We start from the raw sequence: 17,720 nt of genomic DNA, 5'->3' as shown, positions 1-17,720 counted from the left end.
CTCTAGGGCTTGCCCTGGGTCAAGGGCCAGGCAGAGGGGTGCCTGGGTGGTGCAGTTGGTTAAGTGCCTGACCTTTGGTTTCGGCTCAGGTCGTGATCTCGGGGTTGTGAGATCGAGCTCTGCGTTGGGCTCCATGATCAGTGCCAAGTCTGCTTGGGTTTCACTCTCCCCTTCCCTCTGCCCCTCCTCCCTGCTCTCTCTCTCTTTGTCTAAAATAAATTTTAAAATCTTAACAAAAAGAGAGAGAGAGAGAGGGAGAGAAAAAGAGAGAGCCAGGCAGGAAGCTCTTGAGAGCATTGCTCAAGAGTGGAGGAGGCCTGAGGGGCTGGGAGGTAATGGGAGGGGGCGCACACTGGCTGCCCTGGTCCTGCCTCTGTTTCCCCCCTTAGCCCAGAGAGATGTACCAGATGTGGACACTCAAAAGCCCCCTGCTTGCAGGGACCCAGGAGTCCAGGCCCATGGGACTTAGGGCAGGAAGAGAGAGGGAGCAGGAACCAGGCATCAGGCAGGAAACAGTGGGGACAGGGGGGGACTGGTAGAGTGTCACTGCTCCCAAGAGGCAGGGATCAAAGCACCTGGAGGGCTCTCCAGGACAAAGGCAAACACTGAGGTCCCTGCAGCTCCCACACAGCCCTGCCCCCATGCCCCCCCTCCCCCCGGCCAGGTATAAGGGCCCCCGCCCCAGCAGGCTGTCCAGGCTGTGAAGGTGACATGGCCCGGTCACGCCTGCTGCTGTGGCTGCTGCTCCCCACGCTGTGTGGCCCGGGCGCTGGTGAGTCTCCCCAGCCTCTCGTCCACTCCCTCTCACCTGGGGCCGGGTGTGGAGACTTCCCATCCATCTCCAGGCTTACTGAGCTCTCGTTCCGCCTAGTTCCCTACATCCCTATTATCCCTAGTTCGGCCAATATCCTCATTTCCAGATGAGGAAGCTGAGGCTCAGAGAGGCTCCCGCGCTTGTCCAAGGTTACACAGCCGGGGGCACTAGGGCAGGTGGAACCCTGCTCCATCTGACTCCAGCATGCTTAAAGGCCACGTGCTCCTGGTAAAACTAGATTTGGAGGTTGGGTGAAGTCAGTGCCAGGCGTAGCCTAAATTCCAATGTTGCTTTGGCCCCAAACTGCAGCTGACTGGACCACCTCGTCCCTGGCTTGTGCCAGGGGCCCCGAGTTCTGGTGCCAAAGCCTAGAGCAAGCGTTGCAGTGTGGAGCCCTGGGGCACTGCCTACAGGAAGTCTGGGGCTACGCAAGAGCTGTGAGTACCTCCCACGGACGCACGGAGACTGGGGGTCTAGTACAGAGGGTGCTGGGTAGCCTCTGCGTGGGCCTGAGGGGGTTCAAGACCCCCTACGGGATGGGATGGGATGGGATGGGATGGGATGGGATGGGATGGGATGGATGATAAGATGGGATAGGATGGGATGGGAATGGGATGGGATGGGATGGGGTAGGATGGGATGGGATGGGATGGGATGGGATGGGATGGGATGGGATGGGATGGGATGGGGAAAGATGACATGGAAGGGAGGGGATAGGGGTAGTTGCCTATGCCTTGGAGCACTATCAGCCTCACCCTCCTGAGCTGGGAGCATGCCCCCTCCACTCAAATGCCCCACCTTGGGGCCCCCTCCCCAGGATGACTTGTGCCAGGAATGTGAGGACATCGTCCGCATCCTCACCAAGATGACCAAGGAGGCCATTTTCCAGGTGATGAGGCCCAGATCCTTGATAAAGCTTGGGGGCCAAGAGATGGGGGACAGGACAGGGCACAGAGGTTAGCCCCCTAAGAGACCATCTCCAGGCCGAGAGTGAGGCATGGGTTTGCCTGGCGACTCCAGGAACCTCTTAGCCAGGAGAGGGTCCTGGGAGTGAGTTCAGCAGCACAGCCGGAGACGGTCTCTCCTACGGGGGAGGATCCTCCCTGTAGGCAACTACTTGATCCTGTGGCACTCTCTCAACTCTGGTGCCCTGGGAGAGGGTGGCCAGCCTGCCTGGTGGCAGTCCTGCATCCAGGGACTCGGGCGGGCACAGACCTCAGCGAGGCCAGCCTGACTGTCTACAACCTGTCTCCTCACCACCTCCCAGGACAGGATGCGGAAGTTCCTGGAGCATGAGTGTGACGTTCTCCCCTTGAAGCTGCTGGTGCCCCAGTGCCATCACCTACTTGACACCTACTTCCCAGTGGTCGTCGACTACTTTCAGAGCCAGATTGTGAGGGCCCAGCAACCTCGCCTCCAACCTGCTTCGCTGACAGCCCCCATGTCCAGCGACGCCCAGAGTTACTCACACACACTACACCCCAGCCCAACACACACAGACACACACACACACACCCCCTACCCATGACCAGTCCAGGAGACACAGTGGCCCACAGCCAGATGCCCCAGATCACAGCCCTACCTGCCCAGCTATACAGAGTGGGCCCGCACCGCGAGCTTACAAAACACCCACCACACACCCTCACACCCTTCACACTCACATACACTCATTCACACACTCATACCACACACTCATGCAGAACCCACACCATCACACACTCACGCACACAAACACTCACACCCATGCTTGCACCAAACATACATGCTTGTGCTCATCCACACACATCCCCAGACACCTGCCCGAGGACCTCAGACTGCCCCACCTCTGCCTTTCGGCTCCCCCTACCCTCACCACAGAACCCCAAGCCATAGCCCCCATCCAGCCTGCTGCCCCCATTCCAGGCCCAAAGCCAGGGGTCCTAGTGCAAGCCCTTGAGCCAGGCTGGGCAGGAGTGGGTCCCCTCCCACACCCTGACCACTCCCTCACCCAGCATTGTGCCCTAGAACCCAAAGGTCATCTGCAAGCACCTGGGCCTGTGCAGACCTGGGCATCCCGAGCCAGGGCAGGAGCCCGAGCTGCCAGACCCGCTGCCGGAGAAGCTGGTCCTCCCTGGGCTGCCGGGAGCCCTCCAGGTGAGGGCCGGGCCTCATACACAGGCGACAGAGGTCCCCTACATGCTGGCCCCTCATACACACAGGGGGGTTCCAAACAGCGAGTCCATAGCCAAGGCCCATAAGCACTTGCCCTGGAGAGGGCAGAGCCAGAGAGGGGACAAAAAGCTCGAAGCAGGGGCACCTGGGTGGCGCAGTCGTTAAGCGTCTGCCTTTGGCTCAGGGCGTGATCCCGGCGTTCTGGGATCGAGCCCCGCATCAGGCTCCTCCGCTGGGAGCCTGCTTCTTCCTCTCCCACTCCCCCTGCTTGTGTTCCCTCTCTCCTGGCTGTCTCTCTCTCTGTCAAATAAATAAAATCTTTAAAAAAAACAACAAAAAAAGAAGCTCGAAGCAGGGCCTAAGACAGGAGGGGGAAGGGGAAGAGGAGGCGGGGAGGCAGAGCCTGGAGGATGCCTTCTCCCAGCGCCCAGCCTGGCCTCACCTGGGGTGATTCTCTCCCCCAGGATCTCTCGGAGCAGCGGTTGCCCATCCCCCTCCCCTACTGCTGGCTCTGCAGGACCCTGATCAAGCGGATCCAAGCTGTGATTCCCAAGGTGAGGCGTCCAGGAAGACGAGGAGCTCGGCACGGCCTTCCACAGCCCCATCCTCCCCTCCCCTTCCTCATACCCCTGTCGGGGCCACACAAGGGACCCCGGAGCTCAGGCTCAGGCCCCGTGGGGGCCAGGCCTAGAGTTCATTCAACAATTGTGAAGCCCCCACTATTATATGCCAGGCATTGTGCCAGGTGTCAAAGAACAAAAATGAACAGGACCTGGGTCTTGTCCACCAGCAGCTCATCATCGGATGGCAAAGAATCCCAGTCGTTTTCTCTTTTTTTTAGAGAGAGAGAGCACACACAGGAAGGGGGGGAGGGCAAGGGAGAGAATCTTAAGCAGGCTCCAAGCTCAGCGGGGAGCCCAACGTGGGGCTCCATCTCATCACCCTGAAATCAAGAGCTGAGCCGACTGAGCCACCCAGACACCCCGACAAGTGAGGCTTTTAGCGACAGAAGCCATCTTGGCACGCTGGTGTGCCGATGAACCTGACCAGCAGATGGGAGAAGCAGTGAGTGGGGAGAGAGGACAATGCAGGGTAACATACTCGAGAAGGTTGGAGGGGGTCCAGGGCACAAGCAGACAGGCTGGCCTTGGACAGAGCAACGTCTGTTCCTCTGTCATCGAAGCGGGGAGGTTAGGCAAGTGTGGGTTCTGACACGAGCAGGTGCACCCGGGGAAACGTACCCGTTTGGAAGGCAGCGCACCCCGGAGATATACAATTCACTGTGTCCTGCGCCCCCCTGCACCTTCCCAGCAAGGGGGGCGGTGTGGCCAAGCAGCGGTGGAGCCAAGGCCAGCCTGTGCCTTGCAGGTTCTTGGCACGTGTGGGCTGGATGGAAAAGGAGGGAGGGAACGAGCCAGAGTGCTTGTCACCTCTGCCCCTCTCCTTGCCCCGCAGCTAGGAGGTTGAGTTTGGAATCGGGGTGGGCTCCAGCAGCCGCAGAGGAAATGTAGCAAGCCCCGCGTCTGCAGGGAGAAGACACAGGTCTGATCACCGTGGGGCCCTGCTGATGCCCGCCTGCCTGGGCCAGCCATGCTCCTTTCAGAGCTGGGATGGCGGCCTGGCTCCCGCACTCACTGAGTGACTCTGGCCGGGCCCGTCGGACTCCCTGATGCCCAGCGTCCTTACCTGTAAACCGCATACTCATTCCCCCTCCCAGAGGGGGGCAGGGTCAAACTACGAAATGCCCGTGGGTGCCGGGCACAGTGCGGATCTTGCCGGGGCAGGTCCCACCGTGCCCTGTCTCTGCCCCCGCCCCAGGGTGTGCTGGCCATGGCTGTGGGCCAGGTGTGCCACGTCGTACCCCTGGTGGTGGGTGGCATCTGCCAGTGCCTGGCCGAGCGCTACACTGTCCTGCTGCTGGACGCGCTGCTGGGCCGCGTGCTGCCCCAGCTGGTATGTGGCCTGGTCCTCCGGTGCTCCAATGAGGACGGCGTTGGCCCCGGTGAGCCTGCAGCCCCGGCCCCACCCCAGCGCCCACCCTCCTCTTCCCCTGTGCCCTGGCCTTGCACTGCCTTCCCCCTCCCCGGAGCCCCTGCACTGCACCAGTCCGGACGAGAACCGAGCCCCTCTGCAGGGCAGTCCTGACGGTTTTCTCTCCAGTCCTCAGAGCTCTGGAGTCCCTGCCCGGAGAACGGTTACCTCAAGAGTCCGACTGCCACGTCTGCATGCTCGTGACCACACAGGCAGGGAACAGCAGCGAGCAGGCCATGCCGCAGGCAATACGCCAGGCCTGCCTCAACTCCTGGCTGGACAGGCAAAAGGTGCGGGACGGGCACACGGGGGACTTGGGACCCTGGGCCTGCCCCCCAGTGGAGGGGGGCCCCAGGAGAGGCTTCCCAGTCAGAGACACACAGAGTGGTCTGACCCCTGCCCTGGAGGAGCTCAAACAGGCAGGACGTGGGCCCAAAATCTATGGAACACTAACATAGGGCAAAACCGGCCAAGGTCAGGGGTCGCCTTTGGACAAAGGGCATGGGCCCCAGAGGACCTGCAGGCCTCCCTCATGGACAAAGAATAAGGCCTGGTTATCATGCCAGGCCCACGGGAGCAGGAGAGGGCCTGGCCTTCTCTCCAGGGTCCCCATCTGTCTTCGCCCCATCCCTCCTCTCAGTGTGACTCCCTGGGGACACACCCACCCGTGGAGAGAGCTGGGCTTGAAGGTCCTAGAGTCCCGGGACTCAGAGTCCCTACAGTGAATTCCTGTCACAAGTCAAGTCCTGACGCAAGCTGGCACTGCCCTGCTCCATGACGTGGAGGGCTCCCCACTGCCCACCACGTCAGGTTGCCAAGACCAGAGGCGCTTTAAGATTTCTAGAACTGACATTTGGGGGGATGGGAAGGTGGTGGCTAAGATACAGCCCCTGGGCCTGAGTTTCAGACCCTCCATCTCCAGTGTCTCTGGCTTTCCCAAGAGAAGCCCTCCATCTCAGCCCGCCAGCCTGGTCACAGCCGGAGCTGCTCGGAGGGGGCGGTGGCTGGAGCTCCACCGGGTCAGGAGGGAGCAGTGGAGTGACGCGGCTACAGGGAGAGTCCTGCCAGGGCCCGGCCCCCCACCCACCTGTTTCTTTCTCCTTCCTCAGTGTGAGCAGTTCGTGGAACAGCACACGCCTCAACTGCAGAGCCTCGTGTCCGGGGGCCGGGACGCCCACGCCACCTGCCAGGTACTCTCACCCTGCCAGCAGCTGCCAGAACTTTCCTCGGCTCCCAGAGCGCCCACCCTCTCCGGTCCACGATCGGCAGAGGCCCTGCTCCCCCAGGTCCAGGGCAACCCCAGGAGCGCAGGCCCAGGACGCTATGTTAACAGGGGTCAAGGAAAAGCCACAAAAGAATGGACAAGGAGACATGGAGGAAAGGAGGAGCCACTTTAAGGAGTGAGGTTTGATGCACATCATGGAATGGGGGTTGTTTGCTGGACAGCGTGTGCTCGGCAGGGGCTGCAAAGTGGGTGTTCTGGGGCCAGCATCCTACCTCCTCAGGCTCCAAACCTAGAAGGCCCATGGCTCAGCAGTGGCTCAAGAGGTCTACAAGGTCACACCAACAGCACCCATCAGATGGCAGGCGAAGTGAAAGCTGCCCCTTCCAGCAGGAGCTTCCCATCCCCCTCAGAGCTAGGAGAGGGGAACAGGGTGCAAGGCCTCCGGCCCTAACACTGTCCCTATGACAGGCCCTGGGGGCGTGTAGGACCACGTTCAGCCCTCTCCAGTGTATCCAAATTCCTCACTTCTGACGAGAACTCAAAGCCATGCCAGGTGAGTCCAGGCTCCCAGTTGAGGGGAGGAAGAGGTGGATGGGTCCTGCACCCATGGGGACAGCGGGCCCTGGGCTCCCCAAGCAGGAAGAGGAAGTCACTGCTGCTGGATGCCCCATCCTCTCCCTCAGAGGCCACAACTCAAGGCTCCTGAGGGCTCCTGACAGCACCATCTCAAGAATGGCCTCCCTCACTCCCTCTCCTCAGAATCCCACCACCCCCGGTGCTAGGCCCAGTCCCACCTCGTTGGTCCTATCCCAGGCCTCAGGGAAGCTGCCGCTCCCCCACTGCCCTCACTGATATTCAGTATTGGACGTACCAAGGCCAACCTTTCCTGAAGTTCGGGGGAAATCACACTTTGCTGCACAAAGATGCTGTCCCCTTAAAGCCAGAACCCCGCCGTCTCTGACTCCTCCTTCCTGAGACACACTGCTGTCTTCCTGACTGTCATTGTCTAAGTCAGAGGTGGCACCTTGGGGTAGAGGGGTGAGTCAGAGGCAGCCCCTGTGACCAGGGCCCTCAGGGCAGAGAAATGACTCTGAGAAGGACAGACCTTGCAACTGTGGGCTAGAAGTGTCCCTGAGAGCAAGCTTGGCCCACTTCACCATTCTGCTCAGAGCCAGCCCCTAACACGATGGTCACTCACTCATCTGTTCACTCTTTTTTAAAAAAGGTAGTGGGTGCCTATGGCCAGGCCATGTTTTAGGGACAAGGTCTACAGCTGTGAAGGAAACAATGAACACCATGCCCTCCCGGTGCTCAAGCCTCAGGGTCCAACTCTTGCCTCTGAGTGGGGCAGCCCAGGCCTGCTCCAGAATCTCTCTACAATCACAAGCCCCTGTGGGAGGCGGTGCGGAGGGAGTGTCTGCCCCAACTCCGACCTATCCCACAGGGACCAAATTCATGTTTTCCTTCCACCCTGATGACAGCTGGGGGAACCCGGGGGCTGGGGAGCTGCCTAGGAGACCGGGGTGGTCTCCTTTCTCCAGCTCCTAAGACTTCCGGAACCAAAAAGAGCTGGGCCTGCCATCCCTGTTGGAACAGGAAAAGCAGTGGATTGGCTCAGGGGGCCTGGGCTCTGGTCCCAACTCTTCCATCAACTGACCATGGGTTCCCCAGCCAAGATACGTTGCCCCCTCTCTGGCTCTCATTCTCCGCAGCGGCAAAGGGGGGATCGAATAAGGTGGTTTCTAGGATTCCTGGGCTCTCCCACATGACCAGCCTCCTCCTCAGGCTCCCTGCCCTCTGCCCACACTGAGAAGAAGGCTTCACTCCCACGGTCACCTTCCCCATCTCCTGTAAGCTGACAGACCACGAGCCCACAGCCTGTAACCTCAGTCCGGCTGTCAGTCTCACCTCTCCTATCTCTAACCACAGCCCAAACCAGAGCCACTTCCTTCCTCTCCGGGTATGAGGAGCGGCCAGGGCAGCATCTTCTGGAGGAGCTGTAAGAGGGGGCTTCCAGCCCAGGAACTTCCAGCTAGGCTTCACAGCCCACTGGAGCCAGCCCCGCTCCCACAACACCCCAGGGCTGGGTCCAGGGGAACTCGTCAACCACAAGGTCCTTCCCTGGCTCCAAGAGGATGGCGGGGTAGAAGCCGGGGCCTGCCTCACTCTCATCTCCATGTGCACAAGATCCTAGCTTTTATAGTGATTTTGCCAATACTTTCACAAAACTCAAATTCAGAAGAATAAAAAATTGGGAACATCAAGCACCATAAAAGATAGATATATGAAGTCAAACTTCAAAAAAAAAAAAATCAGGAAATCCCTGACTTGTCAAGAATGGACACAGCAGGACTCAAGCAGGGTGGGAAGGTGATTGGACAAGCTTTCATATCTGAGATGTTCTCCTGCTTAAGAGCTATCACTTCAAGATGTAAAAAGGGGTTTTCTTTTTATCTTTTTGTAAGTTGAGCTTCCGAAGAGTTTTGGTTGAAATTCCAGCATGGTTCCATTTCTGCTAAGATTTATCTCCTCAAAGCTCAGTTGGGGCGCGTGCTAAAAATCAGTTCCTCTGTAATCCAATGCCTGTAACAACACTAATAAAGCCTATTGCTTTATACGAAAAGGAAAAAGACAGTCATTTAAAATGCCCCCGAGGCCGCGGCCTCACGTCGAGGGCAGCTGGACTGGGCACCAACATCACTCTCCTCCTTGAGGGAGAAGCAGGTGCCCACGGTGCCTCTCCCTCCAGTTACTGCTTCCGGCCCTGCCCCTGCATCTCACCCTCCCCTCTCCCAAAGAGCCCACTCATTGGGATGAGATGAGGTTGTTAGGGTACCCCCAAAATCAAAATATACAACAACAACAAACTTAAATAAACATTTAACTTTAAAGACCTAAGTGCCCGGAAGTGTCCCTTTATTTATAAAAGAACTTTTGTTATTATATGTCCTATTACAAAAGAAATACATGTGTATTATAGAAAATTCAGAAACTGCAGGTCAAAAAGGAGTGGAAATCACCCACAATCCTACCAATCCAAGTAGAGGGCTAGAGCAGAATGTAAACTTTGGCACCAAGCTATAAACATTTCCAATCCATTTTCCCCACATCTCCACCATTCTAGCTGCAGGGAAAAAGCTTTCTATACAACATGCTCTTGGGGTAAGGATGTTGTACACAAATCCTTGGCCTCTGAGTTTGAACTTGTAAGTAGATTTTTGTAAATCTACAGCAGACTGTTGTCTTGGAAACCATTATTTCAATAGTAAGGTCAAGATCCCTGAGAGAAGAGTATTTTAAATGTTTTAAAAGCTTGGCGGGGAAGATGGCAAGCCAGAGCCTGGAGGTGAGGCAAGTGTGGGGATGAGCTCCGGAGGATGGAACAGAAGCTATCACTCAACAGGAGGGTCAGGAGTGGACCAGTTGGTGGGAGGAGAGAACAGCAGGAAGCGGCTACGGTTGAGACTCAGGGGGTCCCTGAGATATGCCCAGCATCATACCCCCAGAGCAGGGTGAGAAAGGAGAAGCCCCAGGAGGTGTGAGGGCCTAAGAGCAGAGAGGACTTGTTCTTCACTTTCCAGGGATGAGGAGAACACAAAAGTCCCTCAGAGATGGCTGCCCCCAACAAGACACTAGAAAGAGTGCAAAAAACAACCTTCGAGAGGGACCTAGCAGACAGGCCTGAGGACAGCGCCAGAGGGCGCCCCCTGCATGAGGCAGAAGAGCAAGCACACCCCCAGGGCCCATGAGGCCGTCAGAGTCAGCTCTGGACAAAATGGTGTAGAGATTACTTAAAAATAAAACCTTAAAAAATAAATAAAATAAAATAAAATAAAATAAAATAAAATAAAATAAAATAAAATAAAATAAAATAAAAACAATCTTTCCAGGTCAATAAATATACACATCTGTCATTACTGGTCATTGCTGCATGGTATTTTTTTCTGGATACAAACACTTCCCTATATCAACAACATCAACTATTGATAACAATATTGTGAAAAATAAAAATCCTGGCACTTACATCTTTGTTTACTAGTCTCTTTCCTTAAAGTCAATTCCAAGACATGAAATTGGGGGGACAAAAAACTATGCACATCTTTACTTTTACTATCGGCTGCATTAGCACACTGCCCCTCTGTGCCAGCCACACCAGCTTCTACCCCAGTAACAACCACGTGCCTCTTCTCCACTCTCACCAACCCTCAGTATTAGCAATCTTTCAAATCTTTGCTAATCTAAAATATAAAAATGACTTCCCTGGTTGTTCTGTTTTGCATTTCTTTGGTTACTAAGTAAACAATTTTTTATATATTTATTGGCCACTTATATTTTACATTTTGTGAAATGTCTATTGGGGTTTTTTGCCCAATTTTCCACGGGAGTATTTTTTTTAAGATTTTATTTATTTATTGAGAGAGAGAGAGAGAGAGAACATACGCGCGTGCACAAGCAGGGGGGAGGGAGAGAGGGAGAGGGTGAACTAGATTCCCCACTGAGCAGGGAGCCTGACCACAACCACCCAGGGCTCCATCCCGGGGTCCTGGGATCATAACCTGAGCCGAAGGCAGAGGCTTAACCTATTGCGCCAGTAAATTCTTTTTTTTTTTTTTTTAAAGATTTTATTTATTTATTCGACAGAGAGAGAGACAGCCAGCAAGAGAGGGAACACAAGCAGGGGGAGTGGGAGAGGAAGAAGCAGGCTCCCAGCGGAGGAGCCTGATGTGGGGCTCGATCCCAGAACGCCGGGATCACACCCTGAGCCGAAGGCAGGCGCTTAACTGCTGTGCCACCCAAGCGCCCCTGCGCCAGTAAATTCTTACCAGTAAAAATATATTAGGTATATTCATTTCCTTACTGTCCTGTACGTATGTTGCAAAATTACCCTGTCATATGTCTTTTACCTTTAGGTTATATTTTCCATGTATCTGTCTTTTCTTGTGATTTCTGGCTAAGAAAACATGAATTCCACTTCTTTCTCATGCGTGGGTCAGATAGGCCAGAGCCTGAGGGCTCTGGAAGCAGAAGCATCTGCTGAGATCACCACCATAGAGACATGTGACCCCAGTTCAGACAGCAGTGATAGAAGCAAGCCACATGTCCCCCACAAAGGCCCTAAAGCTTCTGCACACAGGACATGACGGTCAGCTCTGAGCAGTGGTTCTAAACCTTTCAGGCAATAGTGTCTACTGTCAACATCTTGGGTGGGTTTAAAAGAGACAAAATCAGGGCACCTGAGTGGCTCAGTCAGTTAAGCCTCTGCATTTGGCTCAGGTCATGATCCCAGGATCAAGCCCCACTTTGGGCTCCCTGCTCAGCAGGGAGTCTGCTTCTCCCTCTGCCCATCCCCTCACTTACGCTCTCTCTCTCTAATAAATAAATCTTTTTTAAAAAATATAATCAGTTGGGGCGCCTGGGTGGCTCAGTCATTAAGCATCTGCCTTCAGCTCAGGGCGTGATCCTGGAGTTATGGGATCGAGCCCCGCATCGGGCTCCTCTGCTTGGGAGCCTGCTTCTCCCTCTCCCACTCCCCCTGCTTGTGTTCCCTCTCTCGCTGGCTGTCTCTCTCTCTCTCAAATAAATAGATAAAATCTTTTTTAAAAAAGTATTATACATTTAAAAAAAATAGAATCAGTTGTACAAAAAAAGAATACAGAGAACACAACACAGACTTAGAACTATATCATTTCCTCAATGAACATTAGCAACTGACTTTTAAGTACCAAACATTTTCCTAGGACTGGGCACAAAAAAACAGTTCCCATCTGCCCTTTTGGAACTTAGAGTCTACTTGGGAAGACAGACATTAATCACAGAAAAAAAAGGAATACCTCAGGTGTGATACATGCTATCACTCAGAGACACATACAGTCCTGAGAGGTCAGAGAGGTGAAGGAAGAGCAAGTTAAAAGGGAGATAGCATCCCTAACAGAGGAAGCAGATGGCACGAAGGCCTGCATCTTGTGGCCCATCCGAGCAATGGAAGGAAGGACAGGGAGCCTGGGATTGACGACCAGGAGAAACTTCCCAAGACGTGAGGCTGAGAGGCTACGGATTTCCATCTAAGAGCCAACGAAGTGTCTTCAGTGGGAGATCGGGGTGTGAGGGAGAAATAACTCGGTTTGGTGTGTGCTTTAAAGGACTGGTCTGGCCAAAGCGTGAATGAACTGGGTGAAGGCTACACGGGAAGGGGCAGAGACCTGTTAGGAGACGGTTGTAAACAGAAATTAGCAATAGCTTAGACTAGAATGACAGTGGCAAAGGGCCCTTGCGGAAGTCACACGGATCCCGGAGAACAACATCGAACTATCGTAAACGTACTCAGATGGTGAGTCCAGCTGCAGCTGTTGTCCCAGATGTAGCGTCTTTACTGATGCTGCAGCACAGCCCCTGGTCCACAGCATGCAGCGTTGGCTCCTTTTTCTCCATACCAATTTATAAAGATCACCAGAAACAGTTTGCTTTTACCTGGCAGGGCCAACAGGACACCTTCACGGTGTCGTCTCAGGACAATGTCAGTTCTCCTGCTCCACCGTAATACCGTTCAGACATTTTGATCATCTTGACATTCCATAAAACATCACACTAGTCCACTAGGCTGATGACGTTATGATGATGCTACCCAATGAGCAGGAAGGGACAAGTACTTAATTTTTTTTTTAAGATTTTATGTATTTATTTGTAAGAGAGAGAGGGGAGAGAAAGCATGCACAAGGGGAGGAACAGAGTGGGAAGAAGAGGGACAAGCAGACTCACTGCTGAGTGTGGAGTCCGATGTGGGGCTCAAACCCAGGACCCTGAGATCACGACCCAAGCCCAAACCAAGAGTCAGATGGTCAACCAACTGAGCCATCCAGGCACCCTGTGACAAGTACTTTAGCTGTCTTAGTAAGACAAAAGCAAACAAGAGGGTGGGATTTAACCCTTAGACAATTCAGGGGTCTACCACCTTAGAAGTTTCTGGGAGTCTACAGTGTGGTCTAGAGTATGTCAAAATATCCCCTCCTTTGTGAAAGACAAGCTGCTATACCTCATATCAACTCCCACCTGCCCCACCTGCTTGGGCAGTTCCAAAGAAAAAGGGCACAATGGATGGTAGGCTTTCTTGGCTTTGGGAGACAACATATGCCACATTTAAGTGTGCTACTTTAACCCAACTGGAGACAGCTGTAGAGCTGCTAGTTCCAAAGGGAGGCCAGGATAAAAACAGTTTCCACAGAAGTTTCAGCAGAAGAATAGACTACTCTACTCCTTGCACCTTACGATCCAGGATGGCCAATATTTTGAAGTGTCCTTGGCAAACAGGAACGCCGTATGGAGCCTCTGGCAAGAACCGACAGGAGAATCACAGCGCAGAATCTCAGGATTTGGAACAAGTCTATGCCCTCATCTTCTGCAGATACCTCTTGTCCTTCTGAGAAATAGCTTCTGGCTAGCTATTGGGCCATAACAGACCGAGCATCTCAACATGGGCTATCAGGTGACCATGCAACCTGAATCTCCACTCATGAACCTGCTGTTGTCTGACTCAACTAGCCATAATGTTGGCCATGTGCCGCTGCAAGCTACCGTTAAATGGGTAGTATATTAAACCAACCTCAGACAGGGCCAAAAGGCACAAGTAAGTTACAGAAGCAGGTGGCTCACACTCCTTTCACACCAACTCCTATTGCGTTGCTTCCCAGGGCGTTCCTTAAGACCAGCTGACCAAGAAAGACAAAACTCAAGCCTGGTTTATAGATAGATTTGTACAAAATCCTGGTACAGAATGCAAGCGGACAGCTGGGGCACTTCGGGCCCACTCAGGGTGACACTGAAGGACAGCGGTGAAGGAAAATCCTCTAGTGGGTCTCCCTGCAAACAGTATATTGGGTTGCTTACTCTATTTGGAGTGTAAGATGGCCAGAAGTACAGACCTCGACTAATTCACTGGCAGTTGCCAATGGTTTGGCTAGATGGTCAGGGATTCAGAACGAACAGGATTGTAAAACTAGTGAAAAGGAAGTCTGGGGTAGAGGTCTAAGGATAGACTCCTTGAACACACTATACTATATACTACATATATTATTATAGCAACAGAATATATATACTATGAAAATGCTTGTTTTGCACATGAATGCCCCCCAAAAGGCATCTGCTGCAGAGGAGACTCTTAATAATGAGGTTTACAAGGGCGCCTGGGTGGCTTAGTTGGTTAAGCATCTGCCTTTGGTTCAGGTCATGATCTCAGGGTCCTGGGATGGAGCCCCATGTCGGGCTCCCAGGGGAGCCTGCTTCTCCCTCTCCCTCTGCCTCCCCCCCTGGCTTGTGCTCTCTGTCTCTCTCAAATAAATAAAATCTTTAAAAAATTATGAGGTCTACACAAGTGGCGCGATGAGAGGAATGTCAGCCAGTGGTCTCTTTCTCCAGTGCTTGCGCAGCGAGCTCATAAGCCATGGTGACAGCAATAGAGGTTATGCATGGGCTCAACAACCTGGACGTCCCTGTCCCGACCTGAGTAGTACTTCTGCCGAATATCCAATTTGCCAACAGCAGGGATTAACAGTGAGTCCCCAGTACACTAGTCCCTTGGGCATTAGCCAGCTCCCTGGCGCAGGCTGATTACATCTTCTATTATGGAGGCAGAGATCCATCCTCAGAGAAAAAGAAACACATTCTGGATATACATTTGCTTCCTGCCCATGTTTCTGGTAATACCACCATCCATGGATCCTCGGAACGCCTTATCAACCATCATGGCATTCCATGCAGCATTGCATCTGAGGAAGGAACTCTTTTCACAGCGAAGGAAGAGAAGCAGGGGTCTCATGCCCATAGATCTCACTGGTCTGAATACAGACAGCAGCATCTGGAAGGAGCTAGCCTCATTTAAAGGTAGAATGGCTTACTGAAAACTCGGCTACAGTACCAGGTGGTGCTCACGTTATAGCGTTCAGTCCGTTTTGCATCAGAGAACATTATAGGATGCTCTCTCCCCCATTACCAAAATACACGGGTCTAAAAACTGGGTAGACATTGGTGTGACTCCTCTATTACACTTCGTAACTTTGCAGAATTTTTACTTCTGTTCCAGCAACTGGAAGCTTTGCTAGTTTAGAGGTCTTAGTTCCCAAGGGTGAAATGCTTCCACCCAGGAAACAACATGGCTCCACTCAATTAGAAGATGAGACTACCCCGTGGACATTTTGGGCTTCTTATGCTATTAAACCAACGGGGGGCACGGGGGGTTGTAATCTACTTGTCAGAGTGACTGATCCTGATTATCATGGTGAAATTGGGTTACTCTTACAAAATGCAGGGAAGACGGACTATATCCAGCAGTCAGGGTTAATGGAAAACTGGAGCAACACAAAGGGGCTGGGGAGTAGGATAATTAAGGAGTCTGGTCCTTAGGGACTGAAGATTTAGGCCACCCTACCAGGTGCAGAACCCCAACTCGCTGAGGCTGCGGCTAAGGGCAGACTAGACCCAGAAGGGGCAGTGGAAGTAGGAAGCACAGACATCAACTGCAGCCTTTTGCCCTATTACAGAAATACGGACTATAACTTTATTTTCTACTTGCTTATTATACACGAGAATTTGCATTTGTTAACCATTTTTTCTTTCTTCTTCCCATTTTCATTTTATATACAACTTGTTGAAGTTAACTTTCCAACTTAGTCTCTAGAGAACGGACTATTCGGTGGGACTATGACTGGATTTGAGGAGTAACCAATACAGCCATCAGTGGATACAGGACTCTTAGGACAGCTCATTTCGGGAAAGGCTGAAAACTTGTTCACTTGTAAGAAGGGTAGCCGTTGTTTGTTAGGCAGAGATACAGAGTTGTTGTCTTTGTCGTTGTTGCTGCGTAGAAGTTCAGATGTGCATAAGAGTGTCTATGGAAGCAGAGTCACCGGGGGGTGGGCTGTGCCTCTCAACTCCACAAATGCCCCCTTTTCGCCTGCTCTGTGAAAACGGATCTGGATCCTTCAGACTTTCCCTCGCCAGCTGACATGGATGCTTTGTCCATGGAGGGTTCTGGAGACACACTGTAGGAAGACAGGGTTTGCGTCCCGGTTCCACTGTGCTCGCTCAAAAGCAACACGTGCGGCTCTCTCCAGCCTCAGGTTCCCGCGGCGCCCACAGCCTCAGGGGCCTGGCTCCTGCAGTGCACAGCAGTTGCCCCGGGCGCTCCTCTCCTCCCCAGAGGGGAAGCTGAGTGAGGCACCTCCCCATAAACAGCATTTCTTGACGCACTGGAGAGTCCACTGATGGGTTCCAGCGGTCAGACTTCCAGCAAGGTCTGGATCTCAGCCTTAGACACTACGGGAACCCTTACACCTGTGCCTTACACCTGCTATTCTACGTCCTTTAGAGTCTCCTTATTACCGGCCCATACCCCATGAGTCCAATCCCGTTACAGTTAATAATTCTTGAAATTAAGCTTTCCCTGATCAAATTACCCTGTGGTTTCTCTCTTTTAACTGGACCTGGACTAAGGTGACACTAGTTCAGCTTGTGGACAGTGGAGGACAATTAAAGTGGGGAGACTGAAGAGACACAACGTGAAATCCACAGGACCTGGTAACAGATTAGATGAAGGAAGGAGGGGTGGGGGAAGGAGGACTCCTGCTTAAATTTCCAAATTGTGTAACTGGATGATGGAACGCTACAGCTCCACAGAAACCACTGGAAAGGGACCAAGTTTGAGGAGAAAACTCACAAGCTCAGTTTTGAACAATGATGGCTTTGAACTGACTTTAAGACACCCAAAATATATCAAGAGGCAGTTGGCTCTAAAGTTCAAGAATGGAGAGAAGTCTGGGGTTAAGACTGGAGCCACCCCCTTAGGGGATAGGTGAAGCCATTTAAAACGGCCTAGGGAGAAAGCAAACTGAGGAACGGGCCTAGCACTGAGTCCTGAGGAATCTCAACTTTTATCGGCTAGACAGAGGAAGAGGAGTCAGCAAGGGACACACTGAAGCTGTCAAAGAGGTAAAGGCAAACAGGGACAGCACGGACTCCTAGAAGTCTAGGGTAGCAGCCACAGACGTGCGGGGCTCCTACCTCCCTTTACGAGAACTCGCTGTGGTTGACTGACTGCCGCCGGCGGCTGTATCTTTACATCTCCCGTGTTTTCAGCTCTGCCACAGTGCTTGCCGAGGCCACACTTTCTCCAGGCTGGGCCTAATCAACGGCTGAGCTTGCAGAGAGACATTTCTGCTAGATTCTTCTGACCAACTGGCAATCTTTGCTCTGCGCCCCCCACTGGCCTGGCTGAGACTTTCTTAGAACTGCGCAGCAATCGGGTGTCCCTCCTGCCTTCCTTCCCTCCCTCTTCCCTCACCCAGCCCTGCACCGCAGCCTGAAACCGCCCACTTCCACACTTCTAGTTAAGCACAGGAATGTATTGCTTTAGTCAGATATTTTGTTACCTAGAGACAAAATGCATCCCAAATGATACACCACCCACAAGCTGGCAATAGCCTAAGGGAAGGATATAAAACAAGAGGCTGG

At 53.2% G+C, this 17,720-nt stretch overlaps 1 protein-coding gene across 2 annotated transcripts; it reads left to right on the top strand.

Annotated features, from left to right (window-relative positions):
• The first annotated feature begins 704 nt into the window (after positions 1-704).
• Positions 705-9,126, top strand: SFTPB (surfactant protein B). Of its 2 annotated transcripts, none has more exons than XM_057309340.1 (11): positions 705-772; positions 1,124-1,251; positions 1,632-1,703; positions 2,082-2,207; positions 2,819-2,947; positions 3,430-3,519; positions 4,853-4,967; positions 5,126-5,286; positions 6,106-6,186; positions 6,690-6,774; positions 8,151-9,126. In XM_057309340.1, the coding sequence occupies exons 1-10, from the start codon at positions 712-714 to the stop codon at positions 6,750-6,752; spliced, it is 1,026 nt and encodes a 341-aa protein (XP_057165323.1). In that variant the 5' UTR covers positions 705-711; the 3' UTR covers positions 6,753-6,774; positions 8,151-9,126. The 2 variants fall into 2 exon arrangements, with proteins under 2 accessions (XP_057165323.1, XP_057165322.1); XM_057309339.1 differs by having other exon boundaries at positions 4,784-4,967; positions 8,151-9,125.
• The last annotated feature ends 8,594 nt before the right edge of the window (positions 9,127-17,720 follow it).

The sequence above is a fragment of the Ursus arctos genome, unplaced genomic scaffold, assembly GCF_023065955.2.
Source record: "Ursus arctos isolate Adak ecotype North America unplaced genomic scaffold, UrsArc2.0 scaffold_8, whole genome shotgun sequence".
In the NCBI taxonomy this organism is placed as follows: Eukaryota; Metazoa; Chordata; class Mammalia; order Carnivora; family Ursidae; genus Ursus; species Ursus arctos.
This window is presented reverse-complemented; position numbering and strand designations above follow the sequence as displayed.